The following is a 16,942-nucleotide window of genomic DNA, read 5'->3' as shown; positions in this document are numbered from 1 at the left end:
TGAACTGGCTCTAGAGCCTCTTGGACACAGCCTGGGAACCCCTGGAAAAAATGTCTTACAAAATCATCCATGGACAAGAGAGCCTTTGTGGAAGTCCAGGCTTCTAGCAGAGAAGCTCCAGGACAGCACTGGAGAAAATAACTACAAGTTTGGACATAGTAAACAGGGAAAGAGCAAGTCTGTCTTTACACTACCACCCCTCCCGAAGGCAGTGCAAACTCATGGCCTAGAGGTATCCTCGATGCCTATGACTTCTCCTGCAGGGGAAAGTGAGAGCAAGTGAGCATGCCCCTGGCTTCCCCACTATCTAGGATGCTGCCACAGGGGCTCATTTCTCTCTCATCTATCCTAAAGCACTGACTTGGAAGCTGCATGCCTGGGAGTGGGAGAGGCTGGGAACACAGACGCTGCTCTCAGAGGTGTCTAATGGAGGCAGATCATACTGCCTTCATCAAGATGTACAGCCATGAGCCACCCAGACACCTCCTCCACGGATTTCCCCAAAGGGCTCACGGGTACCAGTGCTCACCCGACACACTCCCACCCTGTGGCGGCTCCCTGTGTACACTCCTGACAGTGGCAGCAGAGTTTTGCCAGATGGCCAGTGAGCACGTACAGAAAGTCAGCCCAAATCGGTGGGCCAGAAAGAGCCAAAAAACTTGAGCTTTAGGGCCATCTTGGGGAAAACAAAAGGGGGGCTGGTCAGTGTCCAATATTGGGCATTGTAGAATCAAGAGAATCTATACAAGCTTCTGAATTCTGTCCCACAGAGAACAAAGAGCATGGAGCAGGTGTATCCACAGACAGTCAGAATGCCTCAGAATTCCTAGCAGCCTGAAGAAAGGCATTTCTCACCCAAAGGCAGTTACAAAAGACTCGAGGAAGTGACTGCTACTTCAAATGCAAAGAAAGCAATGCAAAACTGCAAGAAACATGAAAAATAAAGTATAACATCACCAAAGAATCACAATCATCTTCTACTAGCTGATCCCAAAGACATGGAGACCTGTGATTTACCCAATGAAGAAATCTAAAATAGCTATTTTAGGGAAATGCAATAAGCTACAAAAGAAAAAAAAAAAAAAAAGGAAAGAGAATTCAACAAAATCAGGAAAACAATATCTAAACAAAATGAAAAGTTTAACAAAAACAGAGAAATCATAATAAAAGAACCAAGCAGAAATTCTAGAGCTAAGAAATCAATGAATGAAATGAAAACAGCCTTAACATCAAATCAATCAATCAGAAGAAATAAATCTTTGAGTTAGAAGAGCGGAACTTTGAAATTATACAGCCAGAGGAGAACAAAGAAAAACATGTGAAAGAAAGAAATGGTATATGGTTAAATCACTGGAGTCCCAGGAGACGAGACGGAGAAGAGGCAGAAAGCTTATTTTAAGAAATGGCTGAGAACGTTCCAATCTGGGGAGAGATTCTGATGTCCAAGGTCATGAAGTCATCAAACCAAAGGAGATCCTGAGCAACAGACATGACCATGAAACTGTCGAAAGTCAAAGTCAAAGAGAGAATATTAAAAGCAGAAGAGAGAAGAACCTTGCTGCTTTAAAGGAAGGCTGTCAGCAGATTTCTCAGCAGAAACTCGTAGGCAAGGAGAACGACCTGGTGTGTTCAAAGTGCTGAAAGAAAAAACTGCCCACTGAAAATACTCTCCTGGGCAAAGGTAGCCTTTGGAAATGAAGTAAAGACTTTCCCAGACAAACAAAAGTTAGGAGTTCATCACTACTAAACCTGCCCTACAAAAAATGCCAAAAGGAGTTCTTTAAGCTGAAGTGAAAGGATTCTAATCATTAATATAAAAACATACAACACACTGGTAAGGGTAAGTATACAGTCAAATTCAGAATATTCTAATATTGTAATGTGGTGGTTTGTTGACCACTTAACACTAGTATTTAGGGACAAGACTATTAAAAATAACCATACCTGCAATTTGTTCATGAATACACACTATGAAAAGAGGTAAGTTGTGACATCAAAAACATGGAGTAAAAGGGTAGAGTTCTGTATGTGATAAAAGCTTTTACCAATGTAAAGCAGACTATAAAAGATGTTATACGTAATCCTCACAGTAAGCGCAAAGCCAGAATCTACAGATTCACAAAAGGTAAAGGAACTAAAGCACACCACAGAAAATCATCACTTCACCAAAGAAGACAGAAAGAAAGGGACAAAGGAACTACAAAACAGCCATAAAATAACTAATAAGATGGCATTAATACATCTCTTACCTAACAATAATTACTCTAAATGTAACTGTATTAAATACTCCAAACAAAAGGCAAAGTATGACAAGAAGGATAAAAAAGAACAACAACAAAGCCCAAAGTTGGCAGAAATAAAGATCAGAAAATCATCAGGAAATAAAGATCACAGAAAAAAATAAAAGACACAGAGACCAGAAAAACAACAAAAAAGAGCAACAAAACTAGGAACTGGTTTTTTGAAAAGATAAACAAAATTGACAAACCTTTAGCTAGATTTAACTAACAAAAAACCGCTCAAATAACAACATAAAAAATGAAAGAAAAGACATACAACTAATACCACAGAAATACAAAAGATCGTAAGAGACTACTATAAAAAATTTATAGACCAACAAATTGGAAAACCTAGAAGACATGGAGAAATTCCTAGAAACATACAACCTATCAAGACTGAACCATGAAGAAAAGAAAATCTGAATAGACCAATGAGTAAGGAGTCTGAATCAGTAATCAAAGACCCCCCAACAAAGAAAAGGACTACATGGTTTCCCTGGAGAATTCTACCAAACATTTAAAGAAGAATTAGAACTAATCTTTATCAAACTCATCCCAAAAACTGAAGAATAAACATTCCCAAAAACAATTTATGAGACCAGCATTACCAGGTACCAAAGACAGATAAGGATACTAAAGAAAATGACAAGTTGATGAACATAGATGCAAACATTCTCAACAAAATATTAGCAAACCATACTCGAAAGCACATTAAAAGGATCACACATTATGATCAAGTGGAATTTATTCCTAGGATGCAAAGAAGATTCAACATGTGCAAATCAATAAATGTGATATACCACATTAATAGAATGAAAAATAAAAATCATATGATCATCTCAATAGATACAGAAAAAAGCATTTGACAAAAAAAAGAAAAAAAAAAGAAAAACTGAGCCAGAAGGAACCTATCCAACATAATAAAGGCTATATGTAATAGGCCCACAGCTAACATCATTCTCACAGGTAAAAGACTAAAAGCTTTTCCTCTAAGATCAAGAAGAACTCAAAACTCCTACTCTCACCATTCCTATTCAACATAGTGCTAGAAGTCCTAGCAAAAGCAATCAGGTAAGAAAAAGAAAGAAAAGGCATCCATACTGGAAAGAAAGAAGTAAAACTACTTTTGTTTGCAGGTGATATGATCTTATATGTAGAATATCCTAAAGACTCCACCAAAAAAACTATAGGAATAATCAACAAATTCAATAAACTTGCAGCAAACAAATCAAAATTCAGAAATCATTTTCCTGTCCATACACCAACAACAAACTATCTGGGGGCTGGGAGGAACCCACTCATAATAGCATAAAAAACAATAAGATACTTAGGAATAAATTTGACCAAGAGGGTAAAAATTTCTTCACTGAAAACTATAAGACTTTGATGAAGAAAAATGAATCTCTCTCTCTCTCTCTCTCTCTCTCTCTCACACACACACACACACACACACACACAGATATCCCATCCCATGTACATGATCCCATGTCCATCTTACCCAAAGCCATCTATAGATTCAATGCAATCCCTGTAAAAATTCCAATGGCATATTTCACAGAAATAAAGAAAAAACATTCCTAAAATTGGTATGGAACTAAAAAAGATCCCAAATAGCCAGGGCAATCCTGAGAAAGAACAAAGCTGGAGACATCACACTTCCTGATTTCAAACTATCCTATCTAATAAAAGAGAAACATGGTAATTAGCGTACGACCGCTACCCTTCCCATTGGCTAATCAGGGCAATATGCAAATTAACTGCCAGCCAAGATGGCGGCCGGCAGCCTGGCAACTTGAAACTAACATGAGGCTTGCTTGCTTCAGTGATGGAGGACTCCAACATTCCTTGCCTGCCGCTGCAGGCCTCTGAGCTGCAACTCTATGTAACAAATATAGAAGCTAAACAAAACCCCAGAAACCTCCTTTAGTCCGCCGGGCTTCAGCCAGCAGGATCGCAACATTGTAAGCAAAGGCCAGAAAGCTACTTTCAGCAGCGGAGGCCTAAGAGCTGGAGCCAAGCCTCAGAGCTAAAGCTGGCCCAGAATAAAAAAAGAAAAAAAAGAAAAAAAGGAACGGTTGGGAGCTTCAGTCACCCCCAGCCTGAAAACAGCCTTCAGCCCCTAACCCAGACTGGCCAGGCACCCCAGTGGGGACCCCCACCCTGAAGGGTGTGTGACAAGCTGCAAACAGCCATCATCGCCTCACCCAGCCTGGCCAGGCACCCCAGTGTGGACCCCCACCCTGATCCAGGACACCCTTCAGGGCAAAGCAGCCGGCACCCACCCGTGCACCAGGCCTCTATCCTATATAGTAAAACGGTAATATGCCTCCCAGTACTGGGATCAGCGGAGCCACGAGGCCTCCAGGCACCGGGATCAGAATGACAGGGGGCAGCACCCAAACCCCCTGATCGCCCTGTGGCTCTGTGTGTGACAGGGGGCGGGGCCACAACCTCCCTATTGGCCCTGCTCTGTCCCTGACAGGGGAAGGCGCCCCAACCCCCTGATCGGCCCTGCTCTGTGCCCGATAGGGGGGAGCTCCCCAACCCCCTGATCGCCCTGCGGCTCTGTGTGTGACAGGGTGCGGCGCCCCAACCCCCCCCCCCCCATGGGCCCTGCTCTGTGTGTGACAGGGTAGAGCGATAACCTCCCCATCGGCCCTGCCCTGAGTGTGAGAGTGGCGGTGCCTCAACCCCCTGATCAGCCCTGCTCTGTGAGTGACAGGGGGGAGCTCCTCAACCCTCTGATGGGCCCTGCTCTGTGAGTGACAGGGGGGAGCTCCTCAACCCCCTGATGGGCCCTGCTCTGTGCATGACGGGGTGGTGCCGCAACCTCCCCATCAACCCTGCCTTGAGTGTGACAGGGGGCGGTGCCCCAACCCCCCAATCGGCCCTACCCTGAGCGTGACTGAGGGTGGCATCGCAACCTCCCAATCCGCCCTGCTCTGTGCATGACAGGGGAAGGCGCCCCAACTCCCCAATCGGCCCTGCTCTGAGCCCGACCAGGGGCTGCACCTAGGGATTAGGCCTGCTTTCTGCCACCCGGGAGCAGGCCTAAGCCAGCAGGTCGTTATCTCCCAAGGGGTCCCAGACTGCAAGATGGCACAGGCCGGGCTGAAGGACCTCCCCCCTCCCCCGAGTGCACAAATTTTTGTGCACCGGGCCCTCTAGTCCTATCTAATAAAAGAGAAACATGCAAATTGACCATAACCCCGACACCCTTCCCACTGGCTAACCCCCGAACGCCTCCCATTGGCTAATCAGCAGGATATGCAAATTAACTGCCAACCAAGCTGGTGGCCGACAGCCAGGCAGCTTGCTTGCTCCAGTGACGGAGGAAGCCAACGTTCCCGGCCTGCGGCAGCCCAGCTCTGAGCTCCGTTTGCAACAATGTTGCAATTATAGAAGCTAAAGAAACCCCAGATTCCTGCTTTGAGCTGGCAGCAGGCTCAGACCTTAGAGCGCCAGTGATGGCAACAGAGTTTCAATTACAGAAACTAAACAAAGCCTAGATAACCTGCTTCCAGCAGCCGAGGCCTCAAGCTGGAACCGGCCTCAGAGCTAAAGCCGGCTCTCAGCTCCAGTGACAGCCATAGAAGGTAAATAAATCCCAGAATAAAAAAAAAGAAAAAAAAGAAAAAAGGAGGGGTTGGGAGCTTCAGTCACCCGCCAGCCTGAAAACGGCCCTCAGCCCCTCACCCAGACTGGCCAGGCATCCCAGTGGGGATCCCCACCCTAAAGGGGGTGCGGGCAGCCTAAAAACAGCCATCAGGACCTCACCCAGACTGGCCAGGAACCCCAGTGGGGACCCCACCCTAAAGGGGGTGCGGGCAGCCTAAAAACAGCCATCAGGACCTCACCAAGACTGGCCAGGCACCCCAGTGGGGACCCCCACCCTAAAGGGGGTGCGGGCAGCCTAAAAACAGCCATCAGCCCCTAATCCAGGCTGGCCAGGTACCCCAGTGGGGACCCCCACCCTAAAAGGGGTGCAGGTGGCCTAAAAACAGCCAACAGCCACTCACCCAGACTGGCCAGGCACCCCAGTGGGGACCCCCACCTTAAAGGGGGTGTGGCCAGCCTGAAAACAGCCCTCAGCCCCTCACCCAGACTGGCGAGGCACCCCAGTGGGGACCGCCCCCAGAAGCCCCAGGAGCAGGTCTTGCCTTGTGGCCTGGGAACCGCCCATCAGCGGATCCAGGCAAGGCCCGCCCCCAGCAGCAGGTCTTGCCTTGGGGCCTGGGAACCGCCCATCAGCGGGTCCAGGCTGCAAGGCAAGGCCCGCCCCCAGAAGCCCCAGCTACTTTAAAAATACAAGGATCTCCTTTTGAACCAATCTGTTCAGATTCATGATTAGTAAAACAGTATGGAACTAATGAAATACAGTGACAGGCATTAGGAAGTGTGACACTGATGGTTCTGGGCATGTGAAGGGTGAGGGACAGAAGGGTACACACGGTCTTCCATTCAGTTTTGCCGGAGAGATGAGCTCTGAGGGCCGGAGCTGCTCCATGCCCAGAGGAGGTGGGTGTGGTCAGTAGCTCTGTTTCAGAACTTCCTGCCAAGCAGAGACCTTGCCCGACCCACTGGAACCTTTTTACTCCAGAAAACAGAAACAGCCAGTTCCCAATGGGCATGGGGAAACCAGTGTCTCCTCCTGTGCACGGTGTCCTGATGGGGTGACGGGGGAGGTGGGCGAGGGGAGCAGTGCAGAGCTGTTAGGCAGCTGGAGTGGGAGTGGAAAGGCCATGAAATGTCCACAGTCCTGGCTGTGCCCACGGCCTGGGTGGCTCCTCCAGGCCCTGGCTGAGGGATTAGGGCTGATTCTCTCGGGAAGGGAATATTCCATGGGTGGGAGATTTACAGGCTGAGGGTGGGCCATGTGTTAGTTTGGGGCAAATCCCTCAGCATTCCTCCTGCCAAGCCCTCAAAGGAATGAGGCAGAGGCACCCCTCACCCCCAAGACCCCTTCGTGGACATTTTAGCGTCTACATGATTTTTAATCCCTTCAAGGAGACTTTCTATCCTGCAGTCCCATCCCACCCCACTGTTGCTGTTTGTCTGCCAGCTGGGTCGAGCATCAAGGGGAAGGGGGTTTAATACTCACTGAAGGACTACTGATCCTACCGGGAAACCAACCTGTTTACTGTACTGTTGTAAATATCATACCCTTTATATCCTGTATATTGGCTTCTTTTAAATAAATTGAAATGTCTTAGAAAAAAGAAAAGAAAAAAAGGCAAGGCAGGGAGGGACCCAGAAGATCCAGAAGCTGCCTGATATGGTAGTAGCTCTATCAATAAGCACTCTGAAAGTCAGTGGCATAAATGCACCAATTAAAGGACAGATTATGAGGGTGAATCAAAAACAAAACCCACTTTAAATATAAAGACACATATAGATTAAAAGTAAATGAACTAAGCTGAAGCCTGTTTTGCTCAGTGGATAAAGCATTAGCCCGTGGACTGAAGGGTCCCAGGTTCAATTCCAGTCAAGAGCATGTACCTCAGTTGCTGGCTTGATCCCCAGTCCCTATCAGAGCATGTGCAGGAGGCAACCAACCAATGTGTCTCCCTTTCCCTTCACTCTCTCTAAAATTCAATGGAAAAATATCCTTGGGTGAAGATTAACAAAAACAAAATGAATGGATTAAGTAACATTAAAGAGATTATAAGAAAAACATATTCCAAATTCTGTTAGTTGTATAATGGTTGTGTTTAAATTATTAACACCTAAGAAATTGGGTGAAGTGTATATATAATATGCTGTAGTATTTTATTGTTTATTTAGATTGTATATTATTTCAAATTAAAATATTTAAAAATAAAATATTAATTGAAATGTATCTGCATCACATGAAAAATCTCCTAAGTGCTTCTAGCATAATTTATTAAATTGCACTTAAATTTACAAGGGTTCAATTAAAAAAACCTTAATTCTAAATGATATAATAGAAAATATATAATAGTGCAGTTATAATCACTTATCTGAAAATACAAATTTAAAGAAGTGAATATAAAGAAGGGATTAGCCAAAGAAAATATATGCACAACCCATGGACACAGACAGCAATATGGTGATGGCCAGAGAGAAGTGGGGGGCAAGAGCTGGGTAGAGGGGGCAAAAGGGGGGAAATAGGGACATCCTATATGCTATCTAATAAAAGAGAAACATGGTAATTAGCTGTACATCTGCTACCCTTCCCATTGGATAATCAGGGCGATATGCAAATTAACTGCCAGTCAAGATGGCAGTTAACCACCAACAAAGATGGCGGTTAATTTGAATATGTAGCCGCAATGCTGGGAAGTGAAAGGGGAAGGACTGAAGAATGGTGATCGGCAACCCAGGCAGCAGGCGAGAGCTGGGGGGTGGGCAAAGGCCGCCTTCAGCCGGTGATCGCCATCGGAAAGCCGGTTGGGGTTGCCGGCTGGCCTGCATGGAGCGATTGCCATGGTGATTGAAGGGCGGGAGGGCCTGCGCCCGCAATCGGAGGGCGGGAGGCCCTCAAGAAATCTAATGAGACCCTCAAGGTTGTGATAAAGGACCAACTAGAAATTAAGCATACACTGACTGAAATAAAGAATATTATACAGACCCCCAACAGCAGACGAGAGGATCACAAGAATCAAGTCAAAGATTTGAAATACGAAGAAGCAAAAAACACCCAACCGGAAAAGCAAAATGAAAGAAGAATCCAAAAATATGAAGATAGTGTAAGGAGCCTCTGGGACAGCTTCAAGCGTACCAACATCCGAATTATAGGGGTGCCAGAAGAAGAGAGAGAGCAAGATATTGAAAACCTATTTGAAGAAATAATGACAGAAAACTTCCCCTACCTGGTGAAAGAAATAGACTTACAAGTCCAGGAAGCACAGAGAACCCCAAACAAAAGGAATCCAAAGAGGACCACACCAAGACACATCATAATTAAAATGCCAAGAGCAAAGGACAAAGAGAGAATCTTAAAAGCAGCAAGAGAAGAACAGTCAGTTACCTACAAGGGAGTACCCATACGACTATCAGCTGATTTCTCAACAGAAACTTTGCAGGCCAGAACGGAGTGGCAAGTAATATTCAAAGCGATGAATAGTAAGAACCAACAACCAAGATTACTTTATCCAGCAAAGCTATCATTCAGAATTGAAGGTCAGATAAAGAGCTTCACAGATAAGGAAAAGCTAAAGGAGTTCATCACCACCAAACCAGTATTATATGAAATGCTGAAAGGTATCCTTTAAGAAGAGGAAGAAGTAGAAAATGGTAAAAATACAAACTATGAACAACAAATACACATCTATCAACAAGTAAATCTAAAAATCAAGTGAATAAATAATCTGATGAACAGAATAAACTGGTGATTATAATAGAATCAGGGGCATAGAAAGGGAGTGGACTGACTATTCTTGGGGGGGAAAGGGGTGTGGGGGATGCAGGAAGAGATTGAACAAAAATCGTGCACCTATGGATGATGATAGTGGGGGGGAGGGAGTGAGGGCGGAGGGTGGGGAGAGAAACGGGTGGAGGGGAGTTTTGGGGGGAAAAAGAGGAACAACTGTAATAATCTGAACAATAAAGAGTTAATTAAAACAAAAATTTTTCATTGGCTGTAAACCCAACAATACTAAAGCACATAATACAAATAGTAATGAGGAGAAATAGTAAAGAGGAAAAACAAGCTGTCATCCTCATAGACCCTCTAACTCCTGGTATGAATTTACCTTTTCAAACCAATTGGTAGAGAGCCAGTATTTTCATTAGTTTTGTACTCAATATCAATGTACACATATAGTAAACCTATGGGTTTGTGTTTTGTTTTGTTTTCACTTATCCCTCTAAAAACTTTCATTCCCAGGGTAGACAAGTGTCACCACCTCTCTAGGAAGCTTTCATCAATCACTGCCCCAAACTGGCAGAGCTGCCCACTGTAAGCCACCCACCTACAACATGCAAACATTAACATCACAACCACCAAACTGATTGCTCTTCCTGTGTGTCACTCCCCAACAGGCTGTGTGACGCCCCCACAATAGGCACCACCTCTTGTTCCACTTTCTATGATATAGGGCTGACACAGTACTACCAGGTATGTTTAAAAGTCAAACATTATTCCTTATTTCAAAGTATTTCAGAAACGTCTCTAGTTGTTACGTTTTGTTCTTACTGAACAGTATTTTGTTGAATCTCTAAAATGTGGAACATTTTTTAAAAATATTTTATTGATTTTTTACAGTGAGGAAGGGAGATGGAAAGAGTTAGAAACATCGATGAGAGAGAAACATCGATCAGCTGCCTCCTGCACATCTCCTACTGGGGATATGCCCGCAACCCAGGTACATGCCCTTGACCGGAATCGAACCTGGGACCTTTCAGTCCGCAGGCCGACGCTCTATCCACTGAGCCAAACCGGTTTCGGCACATAATTTAATATTATACAGCAAATAAAATATGACTGCCAAAAGAAAAAGTTGGTCTCCCCAAGAAAAAAAAATGAATGAGTAGCAAAATTCAAAAAGGTGAAAAACTAAAAACAGCTGATGCTGAATTAGATGTGGGTAAGAAAACTAAAAAAGGGGAGAGGAAGATTATAAAAATCTCAAAGGATTCCGTACTCAGATGAAAGAGAAATAAACAATCATGAGTATGACTTCTACAGGAATGCTAGCTCAGATTTCCAAACAGAAGAACCAAAGGCCTTGTTCTTCATTTGAGAAAAAGAAAGCAGTTTGTAAACAAATATCCTTTTATAGTTTTAAATGAAAATGTTCTGGAAATGTATTTTGATTCATTGCCACAACATTTGTTTTCAAAAAACTGACCACCTCATTCCTGCTTGCTGTACTTAATATTGCCCTAAGGAACATACGAGCTTCAAATAAAATTTTAAAATATTTCTCTATATTTTTATTACCACATTTTGCCATACTGTTTATTACATTTCTTAAGACATTTCCATCTTTAGCCTGAATAACTATAAATGATACACACTGTCATACCTCATATCCTGGCTATCAGTCATACATCATACTTACAATAGATTTTATACAGAATATATATCATACAAGTACTATCATTGCATTGTGAAAACGAAAAGGCTTTTCAATTTAACATGCCGGCTAAAAAATCATTATCTTCACAAAACTGAAATATAAACTACATTTGCAAGCTCAGAGATGTCATCTGGTTTCTAAATTTTTAAATGCTAGTACCTAATACTTTAACCAGCACCACTACAAACAACAACATCAAAAGAGGGAGGTAAGAAAAGTACCGTGTTGTAGTCAAATGAGAAATGCCGAAGAATCCTTACCTTCCGATTCTGATCATAAGCAGAATCAATCCCCAAAATGCTGTTCACTTCTACATACGGGTATTTCTTCTCCAGAACACTGACCACATGTTCAACTTTCACCTTTTCTCCAGTCCTTACTTTGTTATATATCTGGAAAAAAAATAACTGGTTAACCAACTACACTTTTAAATTTCAGAGTGTTTATTACAAAAGATTAATGAATGTGGAGGAAAACATGACTATTTTTCTTAAAAGGTCAAATGGGGTCAATAGGGAATAGCAACTCTCTTTTCCATATATCTCAATATGCCTTCTTTTTTAAAATTAAATGTATTAACAGGTTTCTAGTGTGCCACCATCCAAAGTCAAATCATCTTCAGTCACCAAACACTAGGCCCCGTTAGTCCCCACCCTCCCACCTGTTCCCTCTGGTAATCACCATCCTGTTCTCTGTATCTAAGTTTCAGTTATAATCCACATTAGCGATAGCATAGGGTTCTTAGCTTCTTCTGACTTATTTCACTTAGCATAATATTCTCAAGGTTCATCCATGTTATTGCAAATGGTAGTATTTCATCCTTTTTTATGGCTGAGTAGTATTCCATAATATATACTGTATATACTATATCTTCTTTATCCCATCCTCAATCGAAGGACACTTCGGTTGTCTCCATGTCTTGGCCAAAATGAATAATGCTTCAATGGACACAGATGCGCATATATCTTTGCAAATAAACATTTTTGCGTTTATTTCAGGTAGATACCCAGGAGAGGGATTGCTGGGTCACATGGTAACCCTATTCTTAATTTTTTGAGGAATGCCAGACTGTTTTCCACAGTGGTTGTACAATCTACATTCCCACCAACAGTGAATGAGGGTTTCCTTCTCTACACAACCTTTCCAACATGTTACTACTTGTCTTGTTGGTAACAGCCATTCTAACAGGTGTGAGGTGGTATCTCATTGTAGTTTTGATTTGCATTTTCCTATTACCTACTAAGGTTGGGCATATTTTCATATATATCCATTGGGCACTTGTCTTTTTGGAGAAGTGCACATTTTTTTATTGGATTGTTAGCTTGGTGGTGAATTGTATGTTTTTTTTATAGATTTTGGATATTAAACCTTTGGGAGCTGTCGTTTGCAAATATCATCTCCCATCTGGTCGGTTGCCTTTTTGTTTTATTGGCAGTTTCTTTTGCTGCACAGAAGCCTTTTAGTTTGATAAAGTCCATTCATTTATTTTTGCCTTTACTTCCCTTGCCTTTGAGGTCAAATTCATAAAATGTTTGCTAAGTTCAAGGTCCAGTCCATTAAGTTCAGTTCCTATGTTTTCTTCTATGTACTTTATTGTTTCAGATCTTATATTTAGGTTTTTTATGCATTCTGAATTAATTTTTGTACATGGGGACAAAATGCAATCTAGTTTCATTCATTTGCATGTGGCTTTCCAATTCTCCCAACACCATTTATTGGAGAAGCTTTCTTTTCTACATTGTGTGTTTTTGTTTCCTTTTGTCAAGAATTATATGCCCATTTACATGTGGTTTTATTTCTGGGCTCTCAATTCTGTTCCATTGATCTGTGTTTTTCTGCCAGTACTATGCTGTTCTGATTATTATACCTCTGTAGTATAATTGGAAGTCAGGTAGTGTGATACCTCTGGCTTTGATCTTTTTCTCAGGATTGCTTTGGCTATTCGGGGTCTTTTGTGATTCTATACAAATCTGATTATTTTTTCCCTCTATTTCATTAAAAAATGACATTGGGATTTTGATGGGGATTGTATTAAATCTGTATATTGTTTTGGGTAATAGGGCCATTTTAACAATGTTGATCTTCCAATCCACAAACAGACTATCTTTCCATTGTGTTGTGTCTTTTTCATCTCTTAATTATGCTTTGTAGTTTTCGGTATTTAGGTCCTTTACATCCTTTGTTAAGTTTATTCCTGGGTATCTTATTCTTCTGGTGACAATTGAAAAAGGAATTTTTTTCCCATTTCTTTTCTTTTTTTAATTTTTATTGATTTTTTTATAGAGAGGAAGGGAAAAGGATAGAGAGTTAGAAACATCAATAAGAGAGAAACATCGATCAGCTGCCTCCTGCACACCCCTACTGGGGATGTGCCGGCAACCAAGGTACATGCCCTTGACCAGAATCGAACCTGGAACCCTTCAGTCTGCAGGCCGACGCTCTATCCACTGAGCCAAACCAGTTAGGGCTCCATTTCTTTTCTGAAGTTGTATCTTATCAAATGCTCTTTCTGCATCTATTAATAAAATCATACGATTTTTATCCTTTGTTTTGTTAACGTGGTGTATTGTATTGATTGATTTGTGTGTGTTAAACCATCCTGTGCCCCTGGAATGAACCCCACTCTAACATGATATATTATTTTTTTAATGTATTGTTGTATTCGATTTGCTAGTATTTTCAAGATGCCTTCTTAGAAACTATATATTGCTAAAATGACCCAATCTGTTCATACTTACATTAAGCCCCAAATGTAAAACTATGTTTAATTTTTCAAAATCTGAACATTTATAAGTAACTAGTGGTCTGCACCCTCTCCAATCTGGGACATCCCTCTCACAATCTGGGACCACTGGTCCCTAAATGCTTTTGCCTGCCAGCCCGATCGCCCCTAGCTGTTCCCCTGCTGGCCTGACCACCCACAACTGCCCTCCCCTGCTGTGACCCACCTCCTCCAAGAGGCCCCGCCTCCACTGTGCATCAGCCATCTTGTGGCGGCCATCTTGTGATGACATTGTGCGGAGGACCACCTAGGCTTTTATTAGCATAGATCCTGGAAATAAGAACTCATGTCCATGATGTTTAGAGGAAATAAATTGCAAAATATATATGGCAAAAATCCCTGTTTTTATAAAGGAGACACAAAACAGATGTCTATACATGTGCGGTTAAACATCTAGAAGGATACAAGGCAATCTTTTAATGGTGGTTAACTTTAAGGAGCAGGATTAGAGGGCGGAGACAGCTAAATTTTAAATTCACACTTTAATATTATTTGGAGAAAACATTTACAATGAAATTTTTTTTACTTTTGCAATTAAGAATAAACAAAAATAAATGAAAACTCTTATTATCCTTTTCTTCACATCGCTATGGGGGGGAATCTTTAAAAAGCAGACTTCACACACCATCCTCTGGATTTCCTTGTTCTCCCAGCCCTGCTAACTCCCGCCACCCTCACTGCGCTGAGAAACAGCAACAGCTCGCACGGCATCCCTGCCACTCTCCTGACCTTCATCAGATCCATCTCCACATGTGATCAGAATGACGTTTTTAATAGCTTAACTCTGGGATCTGGACGCCTGTGCACTCCCTGGCTTCAATAACCAGGTTCTCCTCTCCACTTGGCTCTCACAATACTCTACTCAACTCCTATTAACAACTTAGAATCACTACCTCCGATTTGCAGCCATTGTTCAAACTACTCCGGTTGTTCTTCCTATACTCAGCTGGGACAGTGTCCCCTCCCTAACAATGCCCACGGCCACTCTGTGTGGTCTGAGGCCCTAGTGTAGCCATAGTCAGCTATGCTTCCCACAGTTTAGAGGTGTCTCCACTGGACTCTAAGTTCTCTGAGGACACAAGTGACTTCCTACCCCCTTTCTTTATCCCTCACAGCTAATACAATGTCTGGTAAAAGGGCCTTTGGTAACTGTTAGCCAAATAAACATGAATTTTAACTAATTAAAAAGCACCCCTGACTGAATCCTATATAATAAAAGCCTAATATACAAATCGATTGAATGGCAGAACGACCAGTTGCTATGACAGGCACTGACCATCAGGGGGCAGATGCTCAACATAGGAGCTGCCCCCTGGTGGTCAGTGCGCTCCTTCAGAGGGCGGGTCCACAGCCACCCTGCTGACCAGGACGAGTGGTGCTCCCACAGTAGGCCAATCCCCAGGCCACGCCCCCCACCAGTGCACGAATCCCGTGCACCGGGCCTTTAGTCTCCAAATAATAAGCATAATAGACAGCAGACTGACTCCATGTTTCCAAGTAAAATAAAAGTGGTGAGAATCAATTGCTTCAGATGGTTTTCAATGATTACCACTAATCTGTAAACAGAGTAATTGCAACTTCTTCTGAATATAATAATTTTTTAAATTTATTGAATATGAAGCTTTTATATTTGAACTTGAGCAAGAATTTTAAGTATATGTAAAATTAGGGCATTTAAAAGTTTCCAGTTAATATGAAGAAAGCAGACATTAAGAATTTTATGACTTGAATAATAAACTGAGTCCTAATGAAAATATCATGATGGTCTTAAAGAGGGGAAAAAGCAAACATTTTTTAAAAACAAGTAGAAAACATCACATTTACCAAAAGAAACTAACTAGTGATTTCTTACCTTTTCTCTTTACAGATATAGCAAATTCTCTTACCACATACTGTTTCTTAGAGTAAGTTAGATTTAAAAATTCTTCAATATTTTGAATGAAAACATACCTGTGTCAGGGTTTGGAAGGCGTGATAATGATCCACTTCTTGGGCAGCATAATTATATGCTCTCATAATAGCCACTCCAGCATCTTGCATCCCATCCACATCTTCAGAATCATTAACCACGAAGATTAAACCAAGTCTGAGTGCAAGACAGAAGGGGCGGGGGGACTTATTGTAAAGACTACAACTGGCTAATGAACCCCTATTTTCAATGCAGCATTATTTACAATAGCCAAGATATGGAACAACCCAAGTGCCCATCAATAGACACACACACAAAAATGAATTATCATTTGTGACAGCATGGATGGACATAGAGGGTATTAAGCTAAGTGAAATAAAACAAATACCATGTGATTTCATTTACATGTGGAATCTAAAGAACAAAATAAATGAATAAACAAAACTGAAACAGACTCATAGAAACAAAGAACAGACTAATGGTTGCCAGAGAGGAATGTGGTTGAGGTGAAAAAGGTGAAGGAATTAATAAGTACAAGTTGGTAGTTACACAATAGTCATCTATACTAATAAAAGGGTAATGTGCTAATTAGACCGGTCAACCAGCCATCTTCCGAACTTCCAACTTCCTTCCGGACAAAGCCATGGTAGTGGGGGCCGAGGCAGAGGCAGTTAGGGGTGATCAGGCCGGCAGGGGAGAGAACTTAGGGGCAAGATCAGGCCGGCAGGGGAGAGCAGTTAGGGGCAAGATCAGGCCAGCAGAGGAGGTTAGTTGGGGGCGACTAAGCCAGCAGGGGAGGGCCATTGGAGGCGACCAGGCCAGCAGGGGAGGGCACTTGGGACGACCAGGCTGGCAGGGGAGGGCAGTTGCGGGCATTAGACAGGCAGGCAGATGAGTGGTTAGGAACCAGTGGTCCTGGATTGCGAGG

The 16,942-nt window shown here is 42.6% G+C and overlaps 1 protein-coding gene across 1 annotated transcript in view; it reads right to left on the bottom strand.

The window, feature by feature from the left end:
• Window positions 1-16,942, bottom strand: part of UGGT1 (UDP-glucose glycoprotein glucosyltransferase 1) — a 174,115-nt gene that overhangs the window by 95,605 nt on the left and 61,568 nt on the right. The window contains exons 15-16 of the mRNA XM_081096304.1: window positions 16,056-16,191; window positions 11,584-11,715 (exon numbers count right to left, since the gene is read on the bottom strand). Of these exons, the coding sequence (XP_080952430.1) occupies window positions 11,584-11,715; window positions 16,056-16,191 (268 nt within the window). The remainder of the gene's footprint in view (window positions 1-11,583; window positions 11,716-16,055; window positions 16,192-16,942) is intronic.

Source organism: Myotis nattereri (genome assembly GCF_964212035.1).
Source record: "Myotis nattereri genome assembly, chromosome: 7".
NCBI lineage: Eukaryota > Metazoa > Chordata > Mammalia > Chiroptera > Vespertilionidae > Myotis > Myotis nattereri.
The sequence above is the reverse complement of the archived record's forward strand: the minus strand, read 5'-3'. Positions and strand labels throughout refer to the sequence as shown.